General features: G+C 37.8%; 3 protein-coding genes across 4 annotated transcripts; 2 read left to right on the top strand and 1 right to left on the bottom strand.

Moving 5' to 3' along the window:
* The first annotated feature begins 1178 nt into the window (after positions 1-1178).
* Positions 1179-5853, top strand: LOC137733804 (DEAD-box ATP-dependent RNA helicase 31-like). The gene is made up of 10 exons (XM_068472994.2): positions 1179-2581; positions 2657-2763; positions 3041-3096; positions 3275-3499; positions 3854-4060; positions 4168-4254; positions 4374-4469; positions 4680-4895; positions 5130-5312; positions 5407-5853. Exons 1-10 carry the CDS (start codon positions 1488-1490, stop codon positions 5632-5634), a joined length of 2499 nt encoding a protein of 832 aa, XP_068329095.2. The 5' UTR covers positions 1179-1487; the 3' UTR covers positions 5635-5853.
* A 2382-nt stretch (positions 5854-8235) lies between these two features.
* Positions 8236-15895, bottom strand: LOC137734803 (uncharacterized). Of its 2 annotated transcripts, none has more exons than XM_088696462.1 (8): positions 14862-15895; positions 14068-14256; positions 13812-13904; positions 13533-13715; positions 13353-13455; positions 13060-13245; positions 9805-12254; positions 8236-9588 (listed from the first exon to the last, which is right to left on the bottom strand). In XM_088696462.1, the coding sequence occupies exons 1-8, from the start codon at positions 15093-15095 to the stop codon at positions 8995-8997; spliced, it is 4032 nt and encodes a 1343-aa protein (XP_088552588.1). In that variant the 5' UTR covers positions 15096-15895; the 3' UTR covers positions 8236-8994. The 2 variants fall into 2 exon arrangements, with proteins under 2 accessions (XP_088552588.1, XP_088552589.1); XM_088696463.1 differs by having other exon boundaries at positions 8236-9585; positions 14862-15809.
* A 4010-nt stretch (positions 15896-19905) lies between these two features.
* LOC137734347 (uncharacterized) lies at positions 19906-20430 on the top strand. The gene has a single exon (XM_068473628.2). It carries the CDS (start codon positions 19906-19908, stop codon positions 20428-20430), a length of 525 nt encoding a protein of 174 aa, XP_068329729.2.
* Positions 20431-27202: the final 6772 nt, after the last annotated feature.

The following is a 27202-nucleotide window of genomic DNA, read 5'->3' as shown; positions in this document are numbered from 1 at the left end:
CATCATTCCGAGGTCATCATTCTCATTCTTGCGTTCTCTCTTTCCTCCATCTCTAGTTCAACTATAATGAAAACTAAAACAATTAGAAACGAAATTAATGATTATCAAATGATCCCCTAGTTCTCTTGTCGTTGGATAGAAATCTTTGTTTTAGTATGAGTAGTTTTGAGACTGAAAAGCGTATGCAAACTATACACGTGAATCATTGTGAGAAGGAAAGCAGAAGAGAAACACTTTTCTTTGTCTTTTGCCTTGCTTGCTCAAAAGTTTGTTTCATCAGCAACAACATGGCAGCATCAGATTGATTCATATTTCCAGGTTGAAAGTACTAAAATAGTAAAAATGTAAGCAGATAAATTATGTCCCGTTGTATCAAGACGTCCAAAATCTAAATTTCTTTTCAGTGAAAATTATAAGAAAATTTATTGGGTATGGAAAAAAGTTTATAGGCGTTTTCAGTCCACAAATAAAGAAAGTAGAAGAAAAAACAACATGTACACATCGTGGACGTGGATGAACTGTTTTGGTGTGTTTTTACCTAATATTATGGGTCCCAAGGTTGCTCATACCCATCAAGAAATTATTGGAGGGAAGGAAGGACCACTTCGATATTTCATCTTCTTCACACTTTTGTCTATGTTCTTGGTAATTTTTATTAACCACTCAACGGTTGTGTTAGTCTAAAATAAGGGAGCAAACCACATTCCTTATGAGTTTGGGAAGAAGTTGAGTTACAACGAACTGTGATTTGTATAGAACTCATCTCGTGAGACACACATTAATAGATGACTATTTTTTTTAGTGCATCGATATATTTTTATACTAAGGGGAGGGAGAGTTCGGCCAAGCCATATGATAACAACCTCATTTGGTATCGAATTCGTCATCCACAAGATTCGAATGTAAGACCTTTCACTTTTAGGTAAAAGAAGAATACCATTAGACTGTAATATTGAGTGGCCATAATCAACGACTATCAACGACTATTAGACATGGATAATTGCTTCTAATATTTCTCTACACTAATTGTCATTATTAGTAGGGTATGATTGTTCGTCATGTACTCCTTGTTAGATTTTGTCTTTAATTAGTACCTCTTTCCAACAACGACAACTCTATTCGACAAAGAAAACAATGACAACTCTATATACATACACATCTCTAAATATCATTAGATTGAGAACTAGTTTTTCGCTATAATTTTTTTTTGAGAAAATACTTCAATTTCGAATTTTATGATAGTATGAAATGCTTTGTGCCTCAACAATGGCAGCTGGCCCATGACACAGTTAGGCCCAAAAGGGAGAAGATCACCCGGGTGCTCTGCATATCTGCCCTGAAAACGGTGTCGTTTGGTTTTAGAGCCTATGCCCTATCCTCTCCTAAAACTATAAAACCGAACGCTCACATTTCGCTAAACCCTAAACCCTAAACCCTAAATCCCCATTTCTGGGGACTCCTCGCACTTCTGCACCACACAAACCTCCATGAAAGCGACGTCGCTTTCGGCAACTTTCATGCCCGTCGGACTCTTACCCCAACTCCGACTCCTCAGCACCTCTGTTCCGGCGACCCGTTACCCGCCCATGAAATTCGCGCCTTCCATTTCGTCCTCTCAGGCCGTACCCATTTTGTCGCGGGTCTTCCCCTTGAGGCTTAGGTACGTAGGGTTGGGGCTTCGTCGCTCTCTGCAGACTGAGCGAGCATTTTCAACTCGGGCGTTCCGGGGCTCCAGGACCGGGTCGGGGTCCGAGTTGCCACGTGCCTACGAGAGAAGAGCGGGTGGAGCTTCGAAGAGTCTGATTGAGGACGAGGCTGAGCTCAGTGACTGGGTCAGCGAGTTAAAGAGTGACTCGCGCGGCGAATCGGAGGGCCGTAGGGGGACGGTTGGAGAGAGGGGTACCGATAGGGAGTCTTATCCGATGAAGAGGAGCAGGAGAGATAGTGACTCTGGAGATTTTGGTGATTCTAAAAGGCGAGAATTTCGATCACCGAATCAGTCTTTTTCGAGAAATTCGGGGATGAGTAAGCGATTTGATAATAAATCTGAGGGTGATAGGAAAGAGAGAGCATTTCCACCCAGAAACAGTCGTGGGAATCCGAATTCAAATGGCGATTTTGGAGATTTGAATAGGCGAAGATTTCCGGCCCAAAATGATTCATTTTCGAGAAATGCAGGGACAAGTAATCGCTTTGATAACAAATTTCGGAGTGATGATGACAAGGAAGACAGATTTCCCCGTAGAAACAATCGTGGGGACTCGAATTCGTTTTCAAAAGGGAGTTCGAGTTCAAAGGTGAAAGGGGAATCATTTACCAGGAATAGAGGTGGAAGAGATTCGGGTAAAGAATTGCGAGTAATGGATGATACTGAAGAGGAGGAGGTAAAACCATTTGGTGGTATTGGGGATTTTCTTAGTGAGGAAGAGAGTGACACTGCTGCTTCTGATGATGATGGTTTTGGAGCATTAAGAGAAAAAAATGCAGCTTCTTTGCTTCGTGGTTCGGATGATGAAGCGAGCAAAAGGGTTCTGCCTAAAAGTTCAGCTGGAAGCACTGACTCTTATTTGAGTGAATCACGGTATGTTCAACATCAACATTTTCATAATGGATCGTTGACAAGTATCTTGTCTTAACTTATTTTGAATGATTGCAGGTTTGATCAATGTTCGGTCTCTCCACTGTCCTTGAAAGGAATCAAGGACGCAGGATATGAAAAGATGACTGTAGTGCAAGAAGCTACTCTTCCAGTAATATTGAAAGGTTTGTTTCTTTACAAAATCATGCACCGACTTTAGGATGAGAACGCCCCCGGGGGGGGGGGGTGGGGTGGAACTTGTTTTGAACAATGCCTCTTCATGAGGATACTGAAAGAAACAGAAGCTTTGTTTAATCAGGATGGCCTATAATATAAATAAGATCAAGTAACTACTGTGTCCTCTTAATGATGTCTGTTTTTGTTTTTGCCTCTAAGATTTGATTGATATCTTTGCGTGTCCATGTTATGGAACTGCTTATTCTACTTTGTTATGTTTTGTAGGCAAGGATGTGCTGGCCAAGGCTAGAACAGGCACTGGAAAAACTGTGGCGTTCTTGGTATGGAATCTCATTTGTTTCTCTGTGCGAATGAATGTTCTCGTGTTAAAAAAAGATGCAACATGTATGATAAATTCCATGCTACTTTAGTTCACTTGAGGCATTGGATCTGTATCATCAGTTTATGCAATTGCAGGGGACTTTTCATCCTACTTGACATTGAGTTTATTTGTTTCAGCTTCCATCAATTGAAGTTGTTGTAAATTCGCCTCCTATTACCCGTGATAACAAGCGACCACCAATTTTTGTACTTGTTATATGCCCAACCAGGGAGTTGGCAAGTCAAGCTGCTACTGAAGCCAATAAGTTGTTGAAATATCATCCCTCTGTTGGTGTCCAAGTTGTGATCGGTGGTACACGACTTGCTTTAGAACAGAAACGTATCCAAGCCAACCCTTGCCAGGTAAGTTTTTTATTGCTGGAGAACTTTGTCATTTACTGCATCAGCCTGTTTCATTAACTTCACTTGCTAAATATAAACTGAGCTAATGATTGATTGCACATTGACATAGGTCTAGAATTTCGTGAGCTAGTCTAATAGGTGAATTACTGAATCAAGTTAGTTTATAGGCTTTTATAAAGTTGACAAGGTTTAATTGAGATGAAGGTTCGCATTAGATTCCACTACTTGATACTGGCTCTTTTATTACTGATACGATACCAACTGAGGACAGAGATGAAAATTTCTATCAACATAGTTTGATCCGTGTTTAATTGGCACTGTTTATATGCAATGTAACACGTATAAAACATACAGATTCTTGTCGCTACACCTGGAAGGCTCAAAGATCACATTGAGAATACCGCAGGTTTTGCAACTAGGCTGATGGGTGTCAAAGTCCTTGTACTTGATGAAGCTGATCATTTACTGGATATGGGATTCCGTAAAGATATTGAAAGGATTATATCAGCTGTTCCCAAACAACGGCAGACACTTTTGTTTTCCGCCACTGTTCCGGAAGAGGTTTCTCTCACTACTATTTTTTGTGGTAATGTGGATTTTCAGTAAATGCGAAAAAAGCATACATTTAAATACATTGTAGATGAACACTGGTTTCTTCCTAATTGTAGGTCCGTCAAATCTGTCATATTGCTTTGAAAAGAGATCACGAATATATCAATACAGTTGAAGAAGGCAGTGAAGAGACACATGCACAGGTTGGCTTTTTTCTGACATGTATGTACATGTATGTGTGTGTGTCCGTATTGATATGATATTTAATTTTGACAATTTGATGATTAATATTTATGTTTGATTCTTGTATGGATGATTTCAGGTCGCACAGACGCATTTGGTCGCTCCATTGGACAGGCATTTTTCCTTAGTATATAGTCTTCTTAAAGAGCATATTGCAGATGATGTTGACTATAAGGTAGGTATTGTATTACCCAAAGCCTTGGCTTGTTCAATTGATCCACCAGACTTTCAGGTGTTTTCATTAGTATCGATTTAATACCATAGATATTTTTCTTAGGAAGCATGGTTTGTGTTGCCCACCATTTTGCGATCTTATATAACATATGTGAGCTGTATCACCTTTATTGCTATCTTATGTAACATGTGATTCTCATATTATGCGCAGGTTCTTGTATTCTGCACTACCGCTATGGTAACACGACTGGTTGCAGACCTTCTTGGTGAGCTGAACTTGAATGTCAGAGAGATCCATTCTAGAAAGCCACAGAGTTATAGAACCAGGGTTTCTGATGAATTTCGGAAATCAAAGGGTCTTATTCTTGTGACTTCTGATGTATCTGCACGTGGGGTTGATTATCCAGATGTTTCCCTAGTCATACAGGTAATATGCAAGATTTAAATAGAGGTTCCTTTGCCATTTATTCAGCATGCAATATTTAAATTGTGGCTTTCAGTTAACCGAGTTCCATGTCTTTCAAAATCTTTTAGCTAAGTTGTTTTACCTTGTTTAAGCATCATAAACAGTTTTAGTACATTCTTTTGCAACTTCAGCTGCTGTAGATTTGAAACCAAGTCCCTTTATCATTGACCCTCTACCTTTTTTTTGCAAATATAGGTGGGTGTGCCAGCCGATAGACAACAGTATATACATCGACTTGGAAGAACTGGTCGTAAAGGCAAAGTGGGGCAAGGGATATTGCTACTGGCTCCTTGGGAGGAGTTCTTCTTGTCCAATATTAAGGATTTGCCAATATCCAAGGCTGCTGTACCGTCAGTCGATCCAGATACTACGAAGAAGGTGGTTTTTTCTCCCTCTCTTTCTCAATTGTTTCTTCCCTTTTTTCCTTGAAACATATAGTTTTATGTTTTAATGTTGGAATTGTATCTAACAGGTGGAACGAGCACTGTCCAAGGTGGAGATGAAGAACAAAGAAGCAGCGTACCAAGCATGGCTCGGGTATTACAATTCAAACAAGAAAGTGGGGCGCGATAAGCATAGGCTTGTGGAGCTTGCTAATGAGTTTAGCCGAAGCATGGGGCTGGACAACCCTCCGGCCATTCCCAAGCTCGTTCTTGGCAAGATGGGGCTTAAGAATGTCCCTGGATTGCGTTCCAAGTAGCTCCGTTAGCAGCCAACTTAGTCAGTTGATTCAGTTGTCCCGATTACTAGTTAACAACTGAAAAACTTAAATTTAATGTTAGAGATTTTGTAGTTGAAGTTGAACAACGTATGCTGCTATGCTATGCGACACAGACAACACAAACTTTTAAACACAAACTATTGTTGTTTAAAATTTTTTTCGGGGTACATGTGGAAAGTTGAAGTTTGTATTTCTAAAGCTTTAAGTATTTAGTTTGTTGTACAAGCGAGTTTGCGTGTCAAATGATGAGTGGGGAAGATAAGAAGGGAAAAATAAATGGGGACGAATATAGCTAGCATTCCTCTTTCGACAGAAAATGATTCTATACCGAAAAGTAATAGAAAACTAAACTTGGGTTAATAAAATTTCATATTTCGACAGAAGTCGATTGTTATTTCATTTTCTAGTATATTTTGTGACTTAAAACAAATTATCCTTTAATACTTGCTCCGCTCCATCAGCTTTTGTGCTCCAGCTTTACCAAGTCCTTGATCAAAAACAGTCCGACGTCCCAACATTTCCAGCTTCTTACTCGCACTATCGAGATCATTACATTTTCCTTCCTTGATCTCTTTGAGTTTCGCCTCAAATCGCGACCTGAAGAGAGCGATCTCTCTCTCAACCGCTTCAGCTCGAGAGAGGTCATTGTGCAACGAAGCTCCTTGCAAGAGCCGATAGCCCGTTCATTGGATTCCATTTGAGAATGTAGGTGTCGTGCATGCTCAATATGAGGTTTCTCTGCGTTATACTCCCTAGTTGTGTCCTCAACCCTAACCGAAGTTGGATAGAAGCTTGTAAAAATCCCCTCCTGCAAGCCACCGTGCTCATATAGAAACTTGACGTCCTTCTCCAAAGACTTGGGAGTCCATGTCAATACTGTGCGGGCTATCTGTCCGATATAGGAATAACTGGAGCGCCAGAAGCAGTTCTCGTGACTGTCTCCGTTGCCACTACAGTGGGAAAATCCTTGCCTCGGCGCCAGCTTGGTACTTGAGAAGCGACATGGTTAACAGCACCTGAACATCCTTGCTTCCAGCGCCTGCTGGTACTTGTGAAACGACATCTCTACTGCGATGGATCAACAACAATGAACATAAAATTCGCACTTGCATCGCGTGTGCCCAGTTTGCTGTTCATCACTTGGCCTAAACCCATTTGGGACGTAGAAATCCGTCACTTGAACATAGCCTAAACAGTCAAATTCAGTTTCTTGGGAGCTAATTGAATCAGATGGTACAGTTTATTTCGGATTTGGAACCGGAATTGGCAGTTCCATCACCTTCGCCGGATTTCTTTAGTGTTACACCCTTTCTCTTTCTCTTGTTTGATGAAAGCTAATAAAAAGAAAGAAAAAAAAAGAAAAAGAAAAAAGAAGAGATTAAGACTCCAGAAAATACTGAAATGATTGTTATATAATTTCTACAGCTGAAGAATTGTTCCAACAAAAATCCCAGTTTTGTCTAGTGACGTTTGCCTGAAATTATTCATCCAGCAGCAATCAGAATAATCCATCTCCGTTGTGGAAAACAGAAAAAATAAATGCAGTTCACCCTCCGTCGCTTTTTTTATATAAAATGGCCGACGGTGAACGGTGGACGATGGAGGCACTAGATTTGGGTGAGAACAGAACAGGCACATAAAGGAGTGGAGTAACTTGTAGGGCAAGTATTAACCAAAGAAAAAAAGAAATAACTCATACGGTAAGTATATAACCAACCTTAATTATAATGCTGTCCCAAAAAACCCTAATCCAAAGATATTTCATCCATACCCATCCCTCATCGTAAGTCGTAAACAATCATATCACTGATATTATCTTATTTTACTCACATGTCTTATTTTCTCATCCACCTTATATTCTCATTTATATTTTATTATAAGATGATTGAGAAAACAAAACAGATGGCTGGACTGCGGACATAGCAGCACTCAAGACATAAGAAAATACAAAGCACATATATGCATAAAACTTTAAAACAAAACATGATCATTTTAGCAAATAAGAATGTTTACTATGAAAAACATGTATAATCCAATCTCTCTTTTATAACTTTCAGGCTGAACCAACCCTAGTTGTCCAACTCATGTCACGTATTGCCTATTAAGCTATTAGCAACAAACGTATGGAGTTTATCTACGTATTTAATTTAAGTGGACAACAAGCGTAAAACTCACTCTGAAATAACATCTCTTAAACTCTAGTGAATCTCATTTTGGAAACTGCATTTTGAGGGTTCAAATCCATAAGCTTGAACTGAGACCCTACCGGGTTTAGGGTTCCAGTCTATATATAACCCAAACCCATATCCTACAGTGTCATTTAACTAACGATGAACTACTTTGTTTACATATTTCAGATTGCAGATGCACTTAGCAAGCTTTCGCATTTCTGCAAAGGAAAACAAAATCCGAGATCATGCTTTGATGCCTAAGCATGGAGATGTTTTTCCAGGTTCTCGAAATACCAGCTCAAGATTGCCAGCTCGTGTTCCCCGACCATAGGTGTTTTGAGAACCTGAACAAATTTCTCCAGAAAAATGACGCATCCACTGTACCAGAAAAATTAAAAGAACGAAAGGATTGTCAGTGAAACCGAAAATGTTTCAATTTCATCTATGGTGCTGTTAATTGCTAAACTGTTGAAAATCTTGGACAAAGAGTACATAAAAGAGATGGTACACATATTCTGATCGAAAAAACCCTAATACATTGTGTGCAAGAGATTCCTGGTCGAACAGTGTTCTAACAGTAAAATCCTAAACTCTGAACCTAAACCCAAGTTTTCTACTTCAGTAGAGTTACAAAGTGCCTAACCCTAAAACGGGCAATAAAGTCGCAGAGTCCCGCCTTCCCCCTCACCATCACATCACCATCATTTTACCACCGATCTTGTTCTTGACGAAAATGGAGTAAGTAAATTACTTTCAAGTATACATAAGAACTCCAAGCAGGCATGATGTGATCAGGAAGATACCAAGCAATCATGGAATGAAACAGTCTAATTCCTTCCCCTCTTGAGTATGGGGCATGAGCAGGAACGCTCGGTGCTGGGAGGGACAGTCATTGTAGTTTCTTCCACCATCATCCCCTCGCTGTTTGGGTAATGCTAAAGGCGGAAACTCCTCATGTATCATCTGATAGTTCCCCTGGGCCACTGATCTGGCAAAATGATCAAACTCCCCCGTTAAGATCATGGAAAGCATCACAATACAATCCCAGTGATGTGAAAGGTCGTGAACAACAAAATGAAAAGGAAACCACTCCAAATAAAATCTTCAGAAAAGTTGGCCACAAGACATTGGCATGGTACCCTGAACGATCTCCTCCCTCCCTAAACAGCTACCTTTGGAGGTGGGGTGAAGAAGGCTGATCAGGTGAAGATCGTCGAGTAGAGCCACCATGAAACCCTTGTTCATCAAATACCCCATTCATCCGGCTCCCTTCATTTAGCTGTGCTTCATTCAAACCTGAGAATCCCACTGGTCCAAGAGAACCAAACTCAAGTTGATCTGCAGGTGGCCCGTAGCCAGCATTATGATCATAAGGATACAGCATGACAACAGGTGGCATGGAAGGGCCATTTGATGATACCCCACCAGGGTTCATGGCTGGTACCGGATACATGCCATATGCAACATTGGTCGAACCACTCTGTGCAGTGTTTGCACGGATAGGACCATTTTGAGATTGATATGACCGGAATGAGTCCTGCCTATGTGAACTCCATGACCTTTCAGCTCTGCTCTCACTAGCTGCCAAACGGTCTACTCTCGAATTTTGCTTCTCAGCTTGACCACGACTGTGGTTGCGCCCAGAAGCTCGTGACTTTGAATTGGCATTCCAGTTCCCTTCTCTATCACCGTGGTGGTCATTTCTATCATAATTGTAATTCCCCCTTCTCGTATTTGAAGGCCGGTCCCGTACAGGAACCTTCTGAAGTAATTAAAGGAGGTAAGAGAAATAATCCGGCAGCAGGTTCTAAGTTATAATAAATCTAGGAAAATTGATTCTATATCATGTTTAACCAAAGACTTAACTTTCCAGAAACCATAAACTGGTCCAAAAAACAAGATTGGTAGGTGCAACATGCTTAATTAAAAAGAAATTTAAAATAATAATTAAGAAAAGAACAGGTTTATGTTATCTTACAGGATTTGGCAGGTAGGTCCCAGTCCCAGTACGATATCTTGGAATCTCATCTGCATAACGTTGATAACCACCAGCAGGCCTGTTAGGAACAGATTGGAGAGGAGCAACAGGGACCAGTCGAGGTCCATAACTCATAAGCTGAGTGAAGAGATTGACGTTGGCTGAAAGAGGTCTCCCGGGACCATCCCATGGAAACCTTCCTTGTAAGTAAGCAGGGGGCACCGTAACTGGTGAAGGATAAATGACAGGTGAAGTTTGGCAAAACCGTGCATATTGCAGATTCTGATAATGGCTAGGGAAGTCACTGTGAAGAATGTCAGATTTATGCTCTGACGGCTCAATAGGAGCTACCCTTCCCATAGAGCTAGAAGTACTTAACACCTCAGGTTGATCAGCTCCCTCAGATGAATCAAAATTCTGACCAGAATCACTATTATCTGCTCCCTCTTCTCTGCTAAATTGGCTTGTTGATACATCTGAAGTTCCTGTTTCTGACGAGAAATAATTATAAGGAAGCATTGTAACAAATGGAACTGGAGGCCCCGTAGGATAAAATGTAAGCATTCCAGAATCATTTGTAGCTCTCTGTCGTGAGCCGTGACCTAAGAACACTGGAGCAAAAGGAATCATCGAATCTGATCCACTTGTCTGAGTTTGTTCAAAACCGGTCATTTGATGCCTTGGAAAATGCAAGGGAGCAACAGGTTGAGGTCCTGTGCTTCGTTCTACCATTTCGGCTCCTAAAGCTGTAGGTGAATTCCAATCTCTGTTGTCATCATCTGCCTGGGTAGATGAATGTTCGGACACACTCTTACCTTTCCCATATGCAGCAGATGGCACTGCTGAAAGAGCATTTCGCCTACCACGTTTTTCCCTTGTTGACTTTGAGACCTTTGCTGATGATCCTTCCCAAGAACTCTCAGAGGAGGTCTTACTTCTCACTGAACTTGCATACGTGGCAGACCTAGAACTCACGGTTCGATCATCAAAGTAAACCTCATTACCTCTGTTATCTTGGTATTGAAAATTATCCACATGCTCTTCCCCCCTCATCGACTCTTGGTTTTCTTTGGTAGACTTCGGTTGAGCTTGCATAGAATTTCCTGAGGTGCCTACGCGAGATGATGGATGAAAGTTATAACCAGCAGAGGTTGACTGTTGCTTGTCATCTTCCTGAAGCATTTCATAACTTCCATTATCCAGATCAAACCCACCAGTAGATCCCCTCTCTTGCTGATGCCAGAAATCAAGCTCCGTTTCGCCTGAGTTCATTTCCACAGATCCAAAATTTTCATTACCAGGTTCCACTGAATCTTCAGGATTTGAGGTCAACCCCATCCCAGGGAAATAAGGGGCAAGCGACGGTGGCACAACACCTTGCGGAAATTGCATATTTGTTCCCCAAGGAGTCTCCATCAAGGGGAAATTTGTAGGAACCATTCCACCCATATTTCTCTGGGCATATCCCATAGAAGCAAGAATGGAATGTGGGATTGGAAGTGGTAGGTGACCGGAACCCAAATTGAGTGGAAGATGAACCTGCCCATTAAAACCATGAGCTGCAGAAGATGCCATCATGTTAACAAGATCTTGCTCCTCCTGGTGCATCCCTTGTGCCGCCGAAATAGAAGCATAATCGTCAGCAACGGCACTCATGCCTGATTCATCATGGTAGTTATTTGAAACAACAGTAGCATCAGGGCTTTGGCGGGATGAGATGGATCTAGCAGATGAAGGATCATCAGTTGAAGATCTATTTCTGTGGCTTGCCACACTATCAGAATCCGGGTTTTTCCCCGTGCTATTATCCAACCTTGTCGCAGTTTGGCCTTTCCCACTCTCTGGGGCTCTGTTGCACCTACTTTGAGTGGAAATTTCACCATATGTATCAGTAAGCTCAGGACTAGAGCGTGTCCTTGCAAAAAGAAACCTCCCTTGTAAGTCATTCACCAAGTTATCAGGTTTAGCACTTCTCTGACCTTTATCAATGTGAGCACCCAGGTCAGAATTCGTTTCCTTTCTAGTCATATCAGAGGCCCTAGTGAGGTTTGTGTTCCCATGAATCCTTTGAGTTTGAGAATGAGTTACTGTAGACACACTACTGATACCAGAGGTGCTTTCTAAAGAATAACTAGCATGCTGGGAGGGAACATTAATGGAGCCATGCATCCCCCCACTTTGAGTATCTCGACCAGAGGATCTTTCCTTTTTTTGGTTGCTTGAAATATTCCTGAGATTCTCAGATCCATGTAAATGGTCCGGATTTGAAAGTCTCAAGCGCCTCAAATCATTTCGTGGCGCATCAGGTCGATGACCACTCCCATGTCTATCCCAAGTGTTTAGAAAAAACTGATTTACTTCGAAAAACAGATCCTCTTTGGCACAATCAAGCAACCTGGCCAGCCTTTTAGCCCCAAACAAAAATGCACTGCGTATCCTAAAAAAATTACCTGGAAAACATACATATGCAATTAGGCATACATGATTGCAATAACCAACAATTTGCACGGACAGACAATCAAGAAACAAAGTTACACCTTACAAGCAGCATAAAAATATTACGGAAGGACAAATGAAGTTTACATGTATAGTTGTATACAAAAAACAAAAAAAGATTCTTTCGATCTCCCATGCAATAACCCCATTCTCTTAAATGGGATATGGTTCTTCTATTTGAATGAGGCTATTTCCAAGTAAAAATCGCATATTGTTGCCTTCCACATTATCATGCAAGTGCTTACACAGCTGTTTTCAGCTATACTGTATTCTTTTTCCAAAGGCTGCACTGGAGTTGAATAATTTATACCTCCAAATCTTTTGCGGATGTAAATGGACCCTTATCCTTTATCAATATAAAAAAGGCATAAACACAAAACTAACATAGGCACATTGTACATGTTCAGTGACAAAAACTGGAGCCTATTGGGAGTTTAGCGGCACATGCAAAAAGCCAACAGAAAAATCATGGTTTCGTCATCTGCTGTTCTACTTTTGGTAAAGAGGAATCTAAATCAGGTTCTTAATTATTTGAAGTCCACTATTTTTCAATTTATAATAACACAGTTATCTCCCAAATAGGAAACACCTTCTTGAAAATTAACTGTTTGACTCACTTGTAATGAGCGTGACCAATAAATTAAACAAGTTATTTCTCATAACACAGCCCAATAAGATGTTGACCAATTACAAAATATAAACTTTGGGAAGCCCCTTAGGAAGAGTTATCCAAAAGCATATAGTTTTGGAACAACATACCTTTACTAACACTGCGTCCCAGGTTGTTGTTGATTCTCAAAGGATCAATAACATTAAAATGTTTGGAAACAAAGGGTTGGCCCTGAGTTTTTTGACCACCAGGGGAAACAGCATACACTGAGCTACAGGCATCAAGAAACAATTTGCTCAGTAGTAACTCTCCACCATCTTTTCGAGGAGGTTCCGCTGCGACATGAACAATCACAAATTAAACCAGAAAAGGATTTAGAAAACGAGAAAATTGGGTTGAAGGTCAAAAGTTTACATAAGTATTTAAAGCAAAAATTCAGTACCAGATACATCTGGAAGTGAACTAATGGGGACAGGACCCCATAGGCTAACACAAAAATTATCCCAGTCAAATTTACTGAAAAACACCAGAAAACGATACAAAACCTGCACCAGCAAAGAAAACCATTCAGTGTATCCACAAAGAATAATGTCAATATAATAACCCAAGGTAACAAAATTACCTCAAGTGGTCCAGAAAATGAGTTGTTGAAAACGCGAAATATATATAAAACTAAAGTTTCCAATGCGTAAGTTGAGATAAGCCCATGATGAGCGCCCAGTATTCGGCTCTCATAATAACACCAGGCCTTTATCAGTATGATACTGCGCTTGAACAAATGATTCTGATTTATCAAATGATCAACCTGCAGAAGTAGACAATACAATTAGTCAAATCATACAAATGCCAATGACCGAAACAAGCATACAAATGTTAACAGGGTATCAAATTAACAATTTACCTCCTCAAGGAAACAGAGGGTGCACAGGCCACCGAGCTGATTGAATGATATGTCTACAACAATGTTTTCCACAAGGCACTTGATTATCTTCACCTGTAGTACAAAAAGGAGTACTAAGGCTAAATCTAGTATCAAAAAAGCAAATACAAGATATAAAAGGAATCAAACATTATAACAATAAAGTACAAAAATTAACAAACATCGCCAAGAATCTCAAATAAAGGTAATAGTATTAGTGATGCTAGGAAGAACTTACTTCTGCCTGAATGTACTGAACCTCTTTCACATGGAATTCAGCATTCTCGTTCCTCTCCTCATTCTCGAGCATATCACGAACTTGATGGGCCCATGTGTCCTTCATATTTGGACTCTTACTGAAGGCTGTCAGGTCAATATCTCCATCAGGCAAATACGTTTTCAGGGGTACAGACCCAAAAGGGAACACCTGCACATATTCATAAACAAAAATAAATGCATGACTCATATGAAACAGAATACATATGCACCACTAGAACAAATTAACAAAAACTTTTCATAACATAACCATAACCATTGAACCAACTTTGTCACCATAAAGGACATGCTGAACAAAAAAGAACCGGCATTACATGTCATTTCCAAAGTCTCCAAATTTTACACGGTGTGAGGTCTACACACCACTCTGATCATATATTATTGATCTCCCCCTTAGTTCTCATAAACTCAATCTACAAGGCTTGTGCTTTCTCCCTTCTGCTTTTAGAACCTTAAAATTCCAAATAATCCTCATCCCATAGAATTTATTGGTCTTAGAACATTATGTCTTTCAAAATTATCTGTGATAATACAATATACTAACAATACTAAGTTAGAGTTAACCAAGTTAAGTTAACTTACACATACTCTTCAAAGATGACATCAATATCATGACCGATTTCTCCCCTATAGAACCAAATGAGCATATTGCAGCAAAAATTGAAACAAAAATGTAGTTGCAGCAAAAAATAAAATTAAAATGTAGTCACAGTTTTTCGAACAAACAAATATTATGTGTATACACGAAAGTCCCACCTGGCAGGGGAAGCACTTCATAATGAGCCGCTGCATATAAACGGCAACGGCATTTCGGCGCTCTTCGGATGGTGAATTGGGCTGAATGCAGGCAATAAGCTCTGCAGTTCGCTCCTCCGCCTTCAACCATCGCTCTGAGTCGAGCACTCTCATCACTGATGCAGCTTCATTGGGCAATAGGCCATTCGGCAACAGCCCACTTGGTGGCTCTGCCCACTCCTCATGTTTGCCCATACAAGCCTAAGCTTTCCCTTCACTTCCACACCAAACAATAAGTCTTCCTTGTACCCAAGAATCCCAAAACCACCAGAAAAAAAAAAGCTAACTGTTTTTCCTCAATCCCAAAAATCAATGGCAACAACTAAATTACAAAAACACAGAAAAATGAAATTCTTTGCTCAAAGGTAAACCCTTTCCCAAAAAAAAACAAAGGAAATAACCCAGATAGGAATTTTCGGTTTTCCTCTTCACGGGTTCAAATTTTCATTTGTGCAGAAGCACTATGGTATTCAGAAACCCAGTATTTAAAAATAAAAAACCAAAAAGCTAAGCAAACGATTAATATAAAATTAAAATACAAAATCAAATCCCCAATCTGATGAACAGATATGAAACCCTAGAAAAAACCAGAGGAGGATTGGAGGATTGGGGGATTGGTAAAAATAAAAGATGAGATTTTCGTAAGCCTAGAGGAACTAAGAAAACCAACTATTGGGTAGTATCGGCAAATCAGAAAATGGGGGAAGAAGTAGGAGCTCGGCGAAGAAGAAGAGGAACCCCGGAAGAAATGTGGGCAGAAAGGTAGGGCATTTAAATTGAGTAGGGCTTTCAGGGTTTGATCAAAATTAGATTTTTTTTTTATTTTATATTTTTTTGGGTATTTTTTTTGTTTTCAAAGACGGAGAGAATATGGATTGGAGGAGGTGGTCAGCTTGGGGTGCATTTGTCAGGGTATTTTCAAATGAAATTGGAGAAGGAAGAGAGCCAGAGAGAGAGGAGGAGGAGAGAGGGCATCCAAAACAAAAAACCAAAACAAAAACAAAAAAAAAAAAACAGTTTTTATTATTGGTGAAATTAAAATTAATAAAATTATTATTCCAATGATCTGGGATTTAGACCTGGTTTGGTATTGAGGTGATTCTGAAAAAAGCTGGTATCAAAAAAAGCTGGGAGCTGTTTTTGTGTTTGGTAAACATTCAACTTCAGCTTTTTTCCACAGTTTTGGGTGAAAAAAAGCAAAAAACAAGAAGCTGCAAAACCCAGCTTTGAAAAATCGGCTTTTTTTTCACATCTGTTTTACATAAAAGTTTACCAAACACTATAATATTGTTTTTTTTTTTCAAAAACACTTTTACAAAAAAGTTTACCAAACACTCTGCTACTTTATTTCACAGCCGCTTATTCTCACAGCATAGCAGAATCAACTTTTTTTTAAAGCACAGTAATACCAAACCAGCCCTTAGTGTGCTTCAACCTAGTTTTGGTTTTAATTAGACTATGGCCTCCAAAGTGAGATGTGTCTTGCTATATACACCAAAAAATCTCATCACGACCCAACTAAAATAATTTGCAAACTTTCTAATATTAACCACTCTCTGGTAAAGATAAGAAAATAAAAATACCGACAACACGGAATACCAACCTACCTTTTATGACGATCGGTGATATATTATCACCTTGCGTAATGAATTACTAGACGTGATCATTGCCCCCAAAAGTTTTAAATAAATTTTTAAATTACATAAAATCAAATGGTAACCTGCACGTGAAGACTTCCTTAAATACTACTTAAATGTCATACAAGAAAACTCCTATACATTACAGACTCTTTATTTTTTTTAAATTTTTTTTGAAAGGTAATCTTGCCACCAACCCGCCCCATATTCATGTCTCACAACAAACTTTCTCATTAAACCCAAAACAATTATTTTTTTTGGTCACTCAGTCAACTTGAAAACTATTTTGTTTGGATACGGTCATTCACATACTCAATTTTTTTTTTCATACACTTTTGTTCATTTTTTGTTACTGATCTTCTTCAATTTTATTTATTTGATGACAAAAAATTAAGAGGGATGTGTGAAGTAAAAATAAGCATGTCAAAAAAAAAAAAAAAAAAAATTGGAATGAATTACTTGATCATCATATTTTTTTTCATTGGGCCTGGATAAGAAATTATTGGTTCTAGTATTCGATAGAGTTGATTGCTTCTCATTTATTAAAAAGAAAAACAAATAAATAAGAAACAAAAAATACAAAGATTAATGCTAGGAAGATAAAATTTGTAGACAAAATTTTGTAAACTGAATGACATAGAAGCTTATTATTGAATTATGGGTAATGCTAGGAGACTAAATTTGTAGATAAAATTTTGGAAACCAAAGGACATGAAAGTTGATGATTAGTTTATTACTTCAGCGTTGATAAATGTGTCCATTTCTATTGGGGATACATTATTTAGTTTGTAATTTTTGCCTCAAAATTTAGTCTATGTGGCATTACCCTTGAATTATTACATAAGCATTGATAAATGTATTCATTTCCTATTGATGACACATCATTTGGTTTGCAAATTTTGTCTACACATCATTTGGTGACACATCATTGTGCACTCCTCATACGTGTATTTTTCTTTCAAATATAGATAGATTGTAGTGCACAATGAGATTTTTGAAGTGTCAATAGCAATACCCTGACAAAATTCTCTTTATCAACTAAAAGATGGTGAAAATATCAAATTAACATTGTCAACAAAACTAAAGAAAAATAACCAAAACAAAAGTTATAAGCTACATAGTAAATTAAACACAAAATAACTTTATTATTATTTTTTTCTTCTTATAGTCTCACAGTCATGTAACCATATTGCCTTCATGACCTCTTCCACGTTTTTCTTTCAAATAAAATAAGAGAGGGTGTAGCAAAAATAAGATTTGATAGGATTTTTATTTGACTTTAAAGAAGGGTTGTGATATTCACACACCCTTAATCACTCTCCCACACCCTTTTTATTTTTTAATACTTTATTCACCTCTACAATTTGAACCTCCACCTATACATATGTTTTTTATTTTTTATTTTTACACTTTAACTCCTAGACTCCTAACTTCTCCTCCACCTTTCCCCTATCTCTTTTCCTTTGTCCTTTCGCACCTTTCCTCTTTTTCTCTATGACTTCACTCCCCTTTTCCCTTTTCCCTTTTCTCTTTTCCTCTTTGTTTTCGCTCTACTTTCCTCTGTGCCTCTGCTCCCCTTTCAAATCTATTGCCCTTCTTTATTGCTACCAGTGGAAAATCACAATGGATGACTTGAGAATAATATATGAAGAACTCCAACTAGACATCGAGTTGCAACAAATATTGGATATGGCATGCAATGAGGATGGTGTGGAAGAAATTTCAGAATGTATTCCTCCTCTTAACACTTTTGAAGGTAAGTTTCTAAAGTACTTCTAAATTATTAAGATTGATTTTGGAATTTAGGGTTTTGTTCTTCTTTTTCTTTTTCTTTTTTTTTTTTTTTTTTTTTTTTTTTTGTTAGAATTTGAAATACAATTTTTCATCTAAACCTACGACTAGGAGACTAGAGAATCTCTTCTTTTTTTTCTTCTTTTTTTTCATTAATAACCATAAAGAGTAAAGGTACTTTCATGTTACCACGTGTTAGTGAAAAATTGGCAATTCTTGACAAAATGCCTGAGTCTGTAATAGCTTAGATTTGTTACATATTTTCAATTGTAATTGTTTAAGTCTAGGATGGTCTCTCACACTTTTGATGCGAAGATGTTACGTGAACCAGATATTATACAGGTATGTTTGCATGCATGCATCCAACTACATTCATCTATATCTCATGATATTGTATTTGAGATAGGTCTCTTATTAAAACTACTTTCAAGATAATTTGATTGTATTTGAAAAGACTTATCTGATTGCATGTTGGTGAGACTTTTCCAACTAAATGGATTGCATGGTTGTAATTTTTTTACAAGGGTTGTTACCGTGCGTGTCAAATTCTCATCAGTTTAGGATTTGTGGTGTTATAAGGATTGTTATCCAACTAAACCCTATCATTAGTTATGGAATCCTTATCAGTTCCAAACTGTTGCATGTTGGTGAGAGTTATCCAACTAAATGGATTGCATGGTTGTAATTTTTTACAAGGGTTGTTACCGTGCGTGTCAAATTCTCATCAGTTTAGGATTTCTGGTGTTATAAGGATTGTTATCCAACTAAACCCTATCATTAGTTATGGAATCCTTATCAGTTCCAAACTGTTGTCGTGCCTTGAGGTGTTATAAGGAAGGTTTGGAATTGGTTTTTGGGTGAGCCACATATGCATGAATTTTGTGTTCTTCGTGAAAAGCAACTAAAGGCAGCAATGTGTTTTTGTTAAAGAAAAAATTATTTTTATGTTGCTGCCATTTTGCGGTTTCAATAGCATGCGTGTTTAAAGAGAAAATATTATTTTCATGCTAGTTTCATTTGGTTTTTTATTGAATGTTAATTATGAAAATGTGCCTTGTGATTTTCATAATTGATTGGTTTTCAAACAAACACCTCATCATATAAACATTATGCATGATCGGGTTAGTATCTTGCAAAATTCGAGGGAAAGGTGATTGACGATCGCGTTAGTATCGTGCCACTTCAACTCGAAGACTGAAGAAAGATCGAGTAGCAAAGCGTGATGACAAAGCTGCCAACTGCTATAAGTGTCTAGTTGATGAGTTTTGTAAGTCTTTATGTATTCTTCCTTTCTTAGTGCTTCCTGGCTTGGTAGCCCGAGGATTTTCCCAGTGGTGGGTTTTGCCTCGTTAAATCCTACATCATGTGTGTGTTCTTTATATTTATGTTGAATATTTGTGTAGGATTAAGTTTGCATAACTATTAATTTGAACTATAATTTGGATTAGTTTTAAGTAGAAAGTTAATTTATATCTCTAGGTTAGATTAGTACCCATCCTAGGACTTTCAATTGGCACCAGAGCAGGTCACTAAAAATACCTAGTGAGATCCGTGGGTAGTCTAGGATGAATCGGGCTATGGGTTCAGTTTCTCATCCACCACATTTTGATGGAGACAACTACGCTGCATGGAAGGCAAAGATGAAATCATTTCTCTGGGCGCTTGACGACAGAGTTTGCCTTGCGGTTGAAGAAGGTTGGGAACCTCCAACAATTAGTGAAACAAAAGGCGAAGGACAATTTTCTGTAACTATTTATATGCTTAAGCCTAGAAGACAATGGAGCGAAGATGAACGCAGCATTAGCACATTCAATCAAAGAGCATTGAATGCGTTGTTCACTGCCGTTTCGCCTGAGCAATTTAACTACATCAGTAAATGCACAACGGCGAAAGAAGCTTGGGATATTCTTGAAGTTACTCATGAAGGTAACTCTACTGTCAAAGAATCTAAGCTTCAAAATCTCATCACACAATTTGAAAATATGAAAATGCTAGATGATGAGAGTTTTTCTGACTTTTATGCTAAGCTTAGTGTAATTGCCAATGGTTGTCACAATCTTGGTGACAGCATTCCTGAAATAGAGTTGTTACAAAAATTCTAAGATCTCTTCCTTCAAGGTTTCATGCGAAAATGACAGCTATAGAAGAATCGAAAGATTTAAGCACTTACAAGTTGGAACAATTGATTGGATCATTACAAACATATGAGTTTGACTTTATCGAAGTCAAGAAAGAAAAATATGTTGCCTTCAAAGTCAATAATGAAAAAGTGAATGAGGATTCATTTGAAAACCTGACTCAAGATGAATTTGCTCTTCTCACCAAACAAGCTAGGAAATTTTTGAAACTCAGAAGTTCCAGGGGACATGAAAATCGAAACAACTTTGATTCAAACTCCAAAGTTCCTCATTCTCGAGATGTCTCTCATGGAAATTCTTCTAAGTTTGTCAAACTTGGTGAAAAGAAAAGTTCAAATGACAGAGACAAATGTTTTGAATGTCAAGGGTATGGACATCATGCTCATGAATGTGCCAATACTCTTAAAAAGCTGAAGGATGAAAAGAACAAGGCGTTAACCTCCACTTGGAGTAACAGTGATTCAGAAAAGGACACGGCATCTGAAGATGATGATGAAGTGGTTGCATTTGTTGGAATCTTGGATGGATACGAGACTGATGACTCGGTAGTTGAAGAACCTGATTCTGTAAAAGTCTTACAAAAGTATACTGCACTTTATGATATCACCATGAAAGTGAAGAAAGAAAATGATGAACTGAAAAATAAACTTGTGCAGCTTGAAAGCGAGAAGAAGGAAGTAGAAATTGAGCATCAATCTCAAATGGAACATGCAGAGAAACTACGAGAGTCAATGTTGGAAAAGCTACATATGCTAGCATCAGAAAAGAAAGTAGTGATAAACCCTTTGGAAATTCGTGTACCACTAAAAATAAGCCAAATTCTGTGAGCACCTTTGTTGATCCAAGAAATTTTATTAGGTCAAAAACCTTCATTCCTATTTGCCACGTCTGTGAAAAAATAGGACATATCAAACCTAGATGTAACAAACTTCGAAAGGAAGATCGAACTAAGCACACCACCCATTGGATTTCTGGAAAATCAAATCTCAAAATGAGATTTGTTGCTCATCCGAAGGGATGAATAGAATTTCAAAAATAATGCTCAATTCCATCACTCCAAACTTAAAGCAAGTATGGAGAAGAAAGGAGACTCAAGTTTGCTTATTGGATAAGATGTCACCATCATCTGATGAAGACAATCTTACATGTTTGGTGGCTTTCACTACCCTCTCAACTTGTCAGTCTGATACTTGGTATCTCGACAGTGGTTGCTCGAGGCATATGACTAGAGACAAAAGATGGTTCACAACCTTCACCGAGGATTGTAAAAATGGAGTAGTCACCTTCGGAGATGGAAAAAAAGTAAGGATTGTTGGAAAAGGAGAAATCAAAACTCTAGGAATTCCATGCTTAAAAGATGTCATGTTAGTTGATGGACTTAAAGCTAACCTAATTAGCATTAGTCAAATTTGTGATGATGTTGATGCTGAAGTATTTTTCAATAAGTTGAAATGTAGTGTGAAAGTTGCTAGTGGGATAGACATTTTTGAAGGAAAAAGGTCTAAAGACAATTGTTATTGTGTGAATGCAAATGAATCACATGTGCCAAATATATGCAACAAAGCAACTGATGATGTTTTGGATTTATGGCATAAATGATTAGGCCATATGAATTGTAAGGATATGATCAAGCTTTCCAAGAAGGAATATGTGAGAGGTTTACCGATGTTAGCTAGAGAACTTGGAATTTGTGGAGAATGTCAAGTGGGAAAGCAAACAAAGAGTTCACACAAGTCAACAAACTACATCTCAACCTCACGACCTTTGGAGCTGATGCACATGGACTTGGTTGGATTGGTATAGACCGAAAGCATTGGGGGAAAGAAATACATACTTGTCTTGGTGGATGATTTCTCACGTTTTACTTGGGTTGCATTCTTGCGAGAGAAATCTAATGCATTCAAAGCATTTTGTGGCTTGTTGAATAGAATTCAAAATGATAAAGTTGCTTGTGATAAACCTCAGAACCGATCATGGAACTGAATTTGAAAACACATCATTTTCTGAGTTTTGTGATGAAAAAGGAATTACTCATAATTTTTCTGCTCCAATCACTCCTCAACAAAACGGAGTTGTTGAACGGAAAAATCATGTGTTGCTTGACATGAGTCGTGTCATGCTGACTAGCGCTCGTTTGACAAATCATTTTTGGGCTGAAGCAACTATACTGCAAATAGAGTTTATCTTCGACCTAGTACAAAGTGCACACCATATGAGATTTGGAAAGGAAAGAAACCAAACGTGAAGCATTTGAGAGTGTTTGGTAGTATATGCTACATTTATAGAGATAGGGAAATGTTAGCAAAATTCGATTCATGAAGTGATATTGGAATTTTTCTAGAATACTCTCACAAGTAGAGCATACAGAGTGTTCAACAAGAGAACTAAAAATGTCATGGAGTCCATTAATGTTGTTGTGAATGACTCCTCCTTAAGTATTGAACAACCTGCTTCAGATGAAGAATTCCTTCAAAATAAATTAATCGATGAGTCATCCACTACTCAGGTTGAAGTGCACCAAAATGTTGACTTAACAAAAGCTTTGAGAAAATGACACAAGCAAGTGCAAAAAGATCACTCCAAGTCCGACATTATTGGCAACGTAGAAGATAAAATGCTAACAAGAAGCAAAAATATTGTTGTAGTAAACTTCATGTGCTATATATCAAAGATTGAGCCAAAAAATGCCAAGGAAGCTCTTTTAGATGATGATTGAATAAAGGCCATGCAAGAGGAACTCAATCAATTTGTTAGAAATGATGTATGGTACCTTGTTCCCAGACCCAAAGAAACAAATGTTATAGGAACAAAGTGGGTTTTTCGGAACAAAACCGATGAACATGGTATCATCATGAGAAATAAAGCTTGTCTAGTTGCTCAAAGATACACTCAGGTAGAAGGTTTGGATTTTGACGAGACATTTGCTCCCGTTGTGAGATTGGAGTCCATTAGGTTGTTACTTGCTTTTGCATGTCATCTGCGTTTTAAATTATATCAAATGGATGTCAAGAGTGCTTTTTTAAATGGAGTACTTCAAGAAGAAGTATACGTAGAGCAACCAAAAGGGTTTGTTGATCCAAAACATCCTGATCATGTGTATCGGTTGAAGAAAGCTTTGTACGGTTTGAAACAAGCTCCTAAAGCATGGTATGAAAAACTCTCAACCCATTTGTTAAAGAAATGATATACTCGAGAAGCTGTTGACAAAACCTTGTTCGTTAAAAGAATAAAAAAGGATGTGATGATAGCTCAAGTGTATGTGGAAGACATAGTATTTGGCTCAACATCTGACATACTTGTCAAAGAATTCACTGAAGTTATGCAGAGCGAATTTGAAATGAGCATGTGTGGGGAATTGAATTTTTTCTTGGGATTACAGGTCAAACAAGTTGAAAACGGTATTTTTGTCTTTCAGAAAAAATATGCAGTGAGCTGGTTAAGAAGTTTGGTTTGAATTCGGCAAAACCAGTCTCCAATCCCATGGCAACAACCACAAAACTTCACAAGGATCCAAATGGAAAAAGTGTTGATCGAACACTTTATAGGAGTATGATTAGAAGTTTGTTGTATCTTACTGCTAGTAGGCCTGATATCAAGCTGATCCAAAAGAATCGCATTTGGAAGCTATCAAAAGAATCATCAGGTATGTGCGTGGCACAGTTGATTTTGGTTTACATTATTCCTTTGAAACCAATTATGAAATTGCTGGATTTTCAGATGCCGATTGGGTTGGAAATGCTGATGATTGGAAAAGTACTTCTGGAGGATGTTTGTATGTTGGGAATAATCTTGTTGCTTGCCATAGTAAGAAATAAAATTTTGTTTCCTTATCCACTGCCGAAGCTGAATACATCGCTGTTGGTAGTTGTTGTACGCAATTGCTTTGGATGAAGCAAATGATTAGTGATTATGACATTAATCAAGGCACCTTCTCTATTTTTTGTGACAATACTAGTGCTATAAACATTTCCAAGAATCCTATTCAACATTCTCGTACCAAACATATTGACATTCGTCACCATTTTATTCATGTTCTAGTTGAAGAGAAGGTTTTAATATTGGAGTTTATTGCCACTGAACATCAACTTGCAGACTTGTTGACTAACTAAGCCTTTAGACACTCATCGTTTCGAAACTCTTCGAAAGGCATTAGGAATTTGTCGTGTTCTTTAAACTCTATTTTTCACTTTTCATTTTTACTTAGTTCTTTATATATATATATATATATATATATATATATATATAAAATAAATAAATAAATAAAGGGGTTCATTTTTTTTTCTTTTGTCTACCTTTTGTCCCCCAAATTATCTGCTTCGTGCTAAACATAATATGCTTTGCCTTAGTGGTTGTTACTATATGTATGTTTATTGATTAAGCATGCCTACTTGGCTGAAACTCCGCACCCTGTGAGCTTTTCTGTCTAAATATAGTGTGTGCATTTTTCATACACTCTTATTTTTTCATGTGTGCGATCTTATGTGTTTTGATTCTCTAGAACTTGCTTTGAGACCTCTCAAAACTCTGTATCATATATTACTCTATTTTGGAGATGATAGTAGGCATTAGGACTTTCCACCATTGCCATATATGCCAGTGCCTTTAATTTTTTTCCCCTAGTTCGCCATTTTGAGCCTTTATGTAAGCTTTTTGTTCTTAAACTTTACTTTTTCTTCCTGAGCCTCTTATATTACAATTTCCCTCCCTTCTAAGAAGCTAGTAGAGTACGTTTTTCAAAGGTGAGAGATCAAGATTATTTAAAAGTTGAATATACAAATTTTGTGAAAAAAGTTCACTACAAATGAAGCACAAAAGAAGAGAAGAGGAAAAGAAGTCACTATGAATTAGAAGTGAACTACCACCCTTATACGAACTCACGTGTGTTGGTTTACATGAAGAGCAAGAATCATCTAAAATGAATTGTGCGGTGGTATGTCTCAAATCCAATCGCTCCATTGAGTGCTAAGTTACATGGTTCATTGTTGTATTTCTCTCTTGGTTTCATTTCCAACCACTCTATTAGTCTTCTTAGACTTTGTGTTTCCTATCTTCTTCATTTCGTTAACCAAGTACCTGAAGCCTCATTACCATCCTTCATAAAGACCTACTTGATCCAACGACGGTAAGTTTTGACGTGTGGAGACGAGATTGATTTGCAAGCCTATGGTAGAATTTTCATATAATGATCTTTTTGAGAGTAAACACTTCACCTCAAACACTTTGAGTGCCATTTGAGAATATTCCTTGTGAGTTTAGGGGTTGCTGTCGAGTTGACTTGTGTAATCGTATTGCATTTCTATAGTCACGATTGTTTTGGCTATCTCTCGTTCGTATTATGTTTTAGTGGACATTACCAAAAAAAAAAAAAAAAAAAAAACGTTTTTGTCCTTTTCTTTGCTTTATCCTTTCCGATTCTAGATTAGGTTTCTTATTTTATTTTTTTCTGATTATCTTATTGGTCTTTTAGTTGGTTTTGAACTTGAACTCATTTTTTTCCTTCTATATTGCCTTGGTTTTTTCATCTTTGTTTCTTTATTGCCGTGGCCTCCATCTTTGTTCTTTGCTGTTAACTTCCTCTTTGTTTTACACAGTTTTTTCATCATGGTTTCCTCACGCAAGTCTACACGTTCTCATGCTTTGAAAGACAAGACTCCTAGTATTACTCCTTCCTTCTCTTCTCCCTGCACAATGTCTATCACTCGAAAGTTGTTTGCGTCCCCACCTGCTTAAAACTAACCTAGAGATATAAATTAACTTTCTACTTAAAACTAATCCAAATTATAGTTCAAATTAATAGTTATGCAAACTTAATCCTACACAAATATCAACATAAATATAAAGAACACACACATGATGTACGATTTAACGAGACAAAACCTACCATTGGGAAAATTCTCGGGCTACCAAGCCAGGAAGCACTAAGAAAGAAAGAATACATAAAGACTTACAAAACTCATCAACTAGACACCCATAGCAGTTAGCAGCTTTGTCTTCACGCTTTGCTACTCGATCTTTCTTCAGTCTTTGAGTTGAAGTGGCACGATACTAATGCGATCGTCAATCACCTTTCCCTCAAACTTTGCAAGATACTAACTCAATCATGCAGAATGTTTATATGATGAGGTTTTTGTTTGAAAACCAATCAATTACAAAAATCACAAGGCACATTTTCATAATTGACATTCAATAAAAAACCAAATGAAACTAGCATGAAAATAATATTTTCTCTTTAAACACGCATGCTATTGAAACTGCAAGATGGCGGCAACATAAAAATAATTTTTTTCTTTAACAAAAACACACTGCTACCTTTAGTTACTTTTCACGAAGAACACAAAATTCATGCACATGCGGCTCACCCAAAAACCAATTCCAAACCTTCCTTATAACACCTCAAGGCACGACAATAGTTTGGAACCGATAAGGATTCCATAACTAATGATAGGGTTTAGTTGGATAACAATCCTTATAACACCACAAATCCTAAACTGATGAGAATTTGACACGCATGGTAACAACCCTTATAAAAAAATTACAACTATGCAATCCATTTAGTTGGATAACTCTCACCAACATGCAATCAGATAAGTCTTTTCAAATACAATCAAATTATCTTGAAAGTAGTTTTAATAAGAGACCTATCTCAAATACAATATCATGAGATATAGATGAATGTAGTTGGATGCATGCATGCAAACATACCTGTATAGTATCTCGTTCATGTAACATCTTCGCA

The sequence above is a fragment of the Pyrus communis genome, chromosome 7 (genome assembly GCF_041283825.1).
Source record: "Pyrus communis isolate YQ-2024b chromosome 7, ASM4128382v1, whole genome shotgun sequence".
NCBI lineage: Eukaryota > Viridiplantae > Streptophyta > Magnoliopsida > Rosales > Rosaceae > Pyrus > Pyrus communis.
The sequence above is the reverse complement of the archived record's forward strand: the minus strand, read 5'-3'. Positions and strand labels throughout refer to the sequence as shown.

Excerpts from the sequence above, each read along its gene's own strand:
- LOC137733804 (XM_068472994.2), top strand. The coding sequence starts at position 1,488 with ATGAAAGCGACGTCGCTTTCGGCAACTTTCATGCCCGTCGGACTCTTA. Across the intron at positions 4,470-4,679 it reads CAGATGATGTTGACTATAAG|GTTCTTGTATTCTGCACTAC; the intron begins GTAGGTATTGTA and ends TATTATGCGCAG. Across the intron at positions 4,896-5,129 it reads ATGTTTCCCTAGTCATACAG|GTGGGTGTGCCAGCCGATAG; the intron begins GTAATATGCAAG and ends TTGCAAATATAG.
- LOC137734803 (XM_088696462.1), bottom strand. The coding sequence starts at position 15,095 with ATGGGCAAACATGAGGAGTGGGCAGAGCCACCAAGTGGGCTGTTGCCG. Across the intron at positions 14,257-14,861 it reads TGAAGTGCTTCCCCTGCCAG|GTGTTCCCTTTTGGGTCTGT; the intron begins GTGGGACTTTCG and ends GAATATGTGCAG. Across the intron at positions 13,905-14,067 it reads TTCAGTACATTCAGGCAGAA|GTGAAGATAATCAAGTGCCT; the intron begins GTAAGTTCTTCC and ends TTTGTACTACAG.
- LOC137734347 (XM_068473628.2), top strand. The coding sequence starts at position 19,906 with ATGGGTTCAGTTTCTCATCCACCACATTTTGATGGAGACAACTACGCT.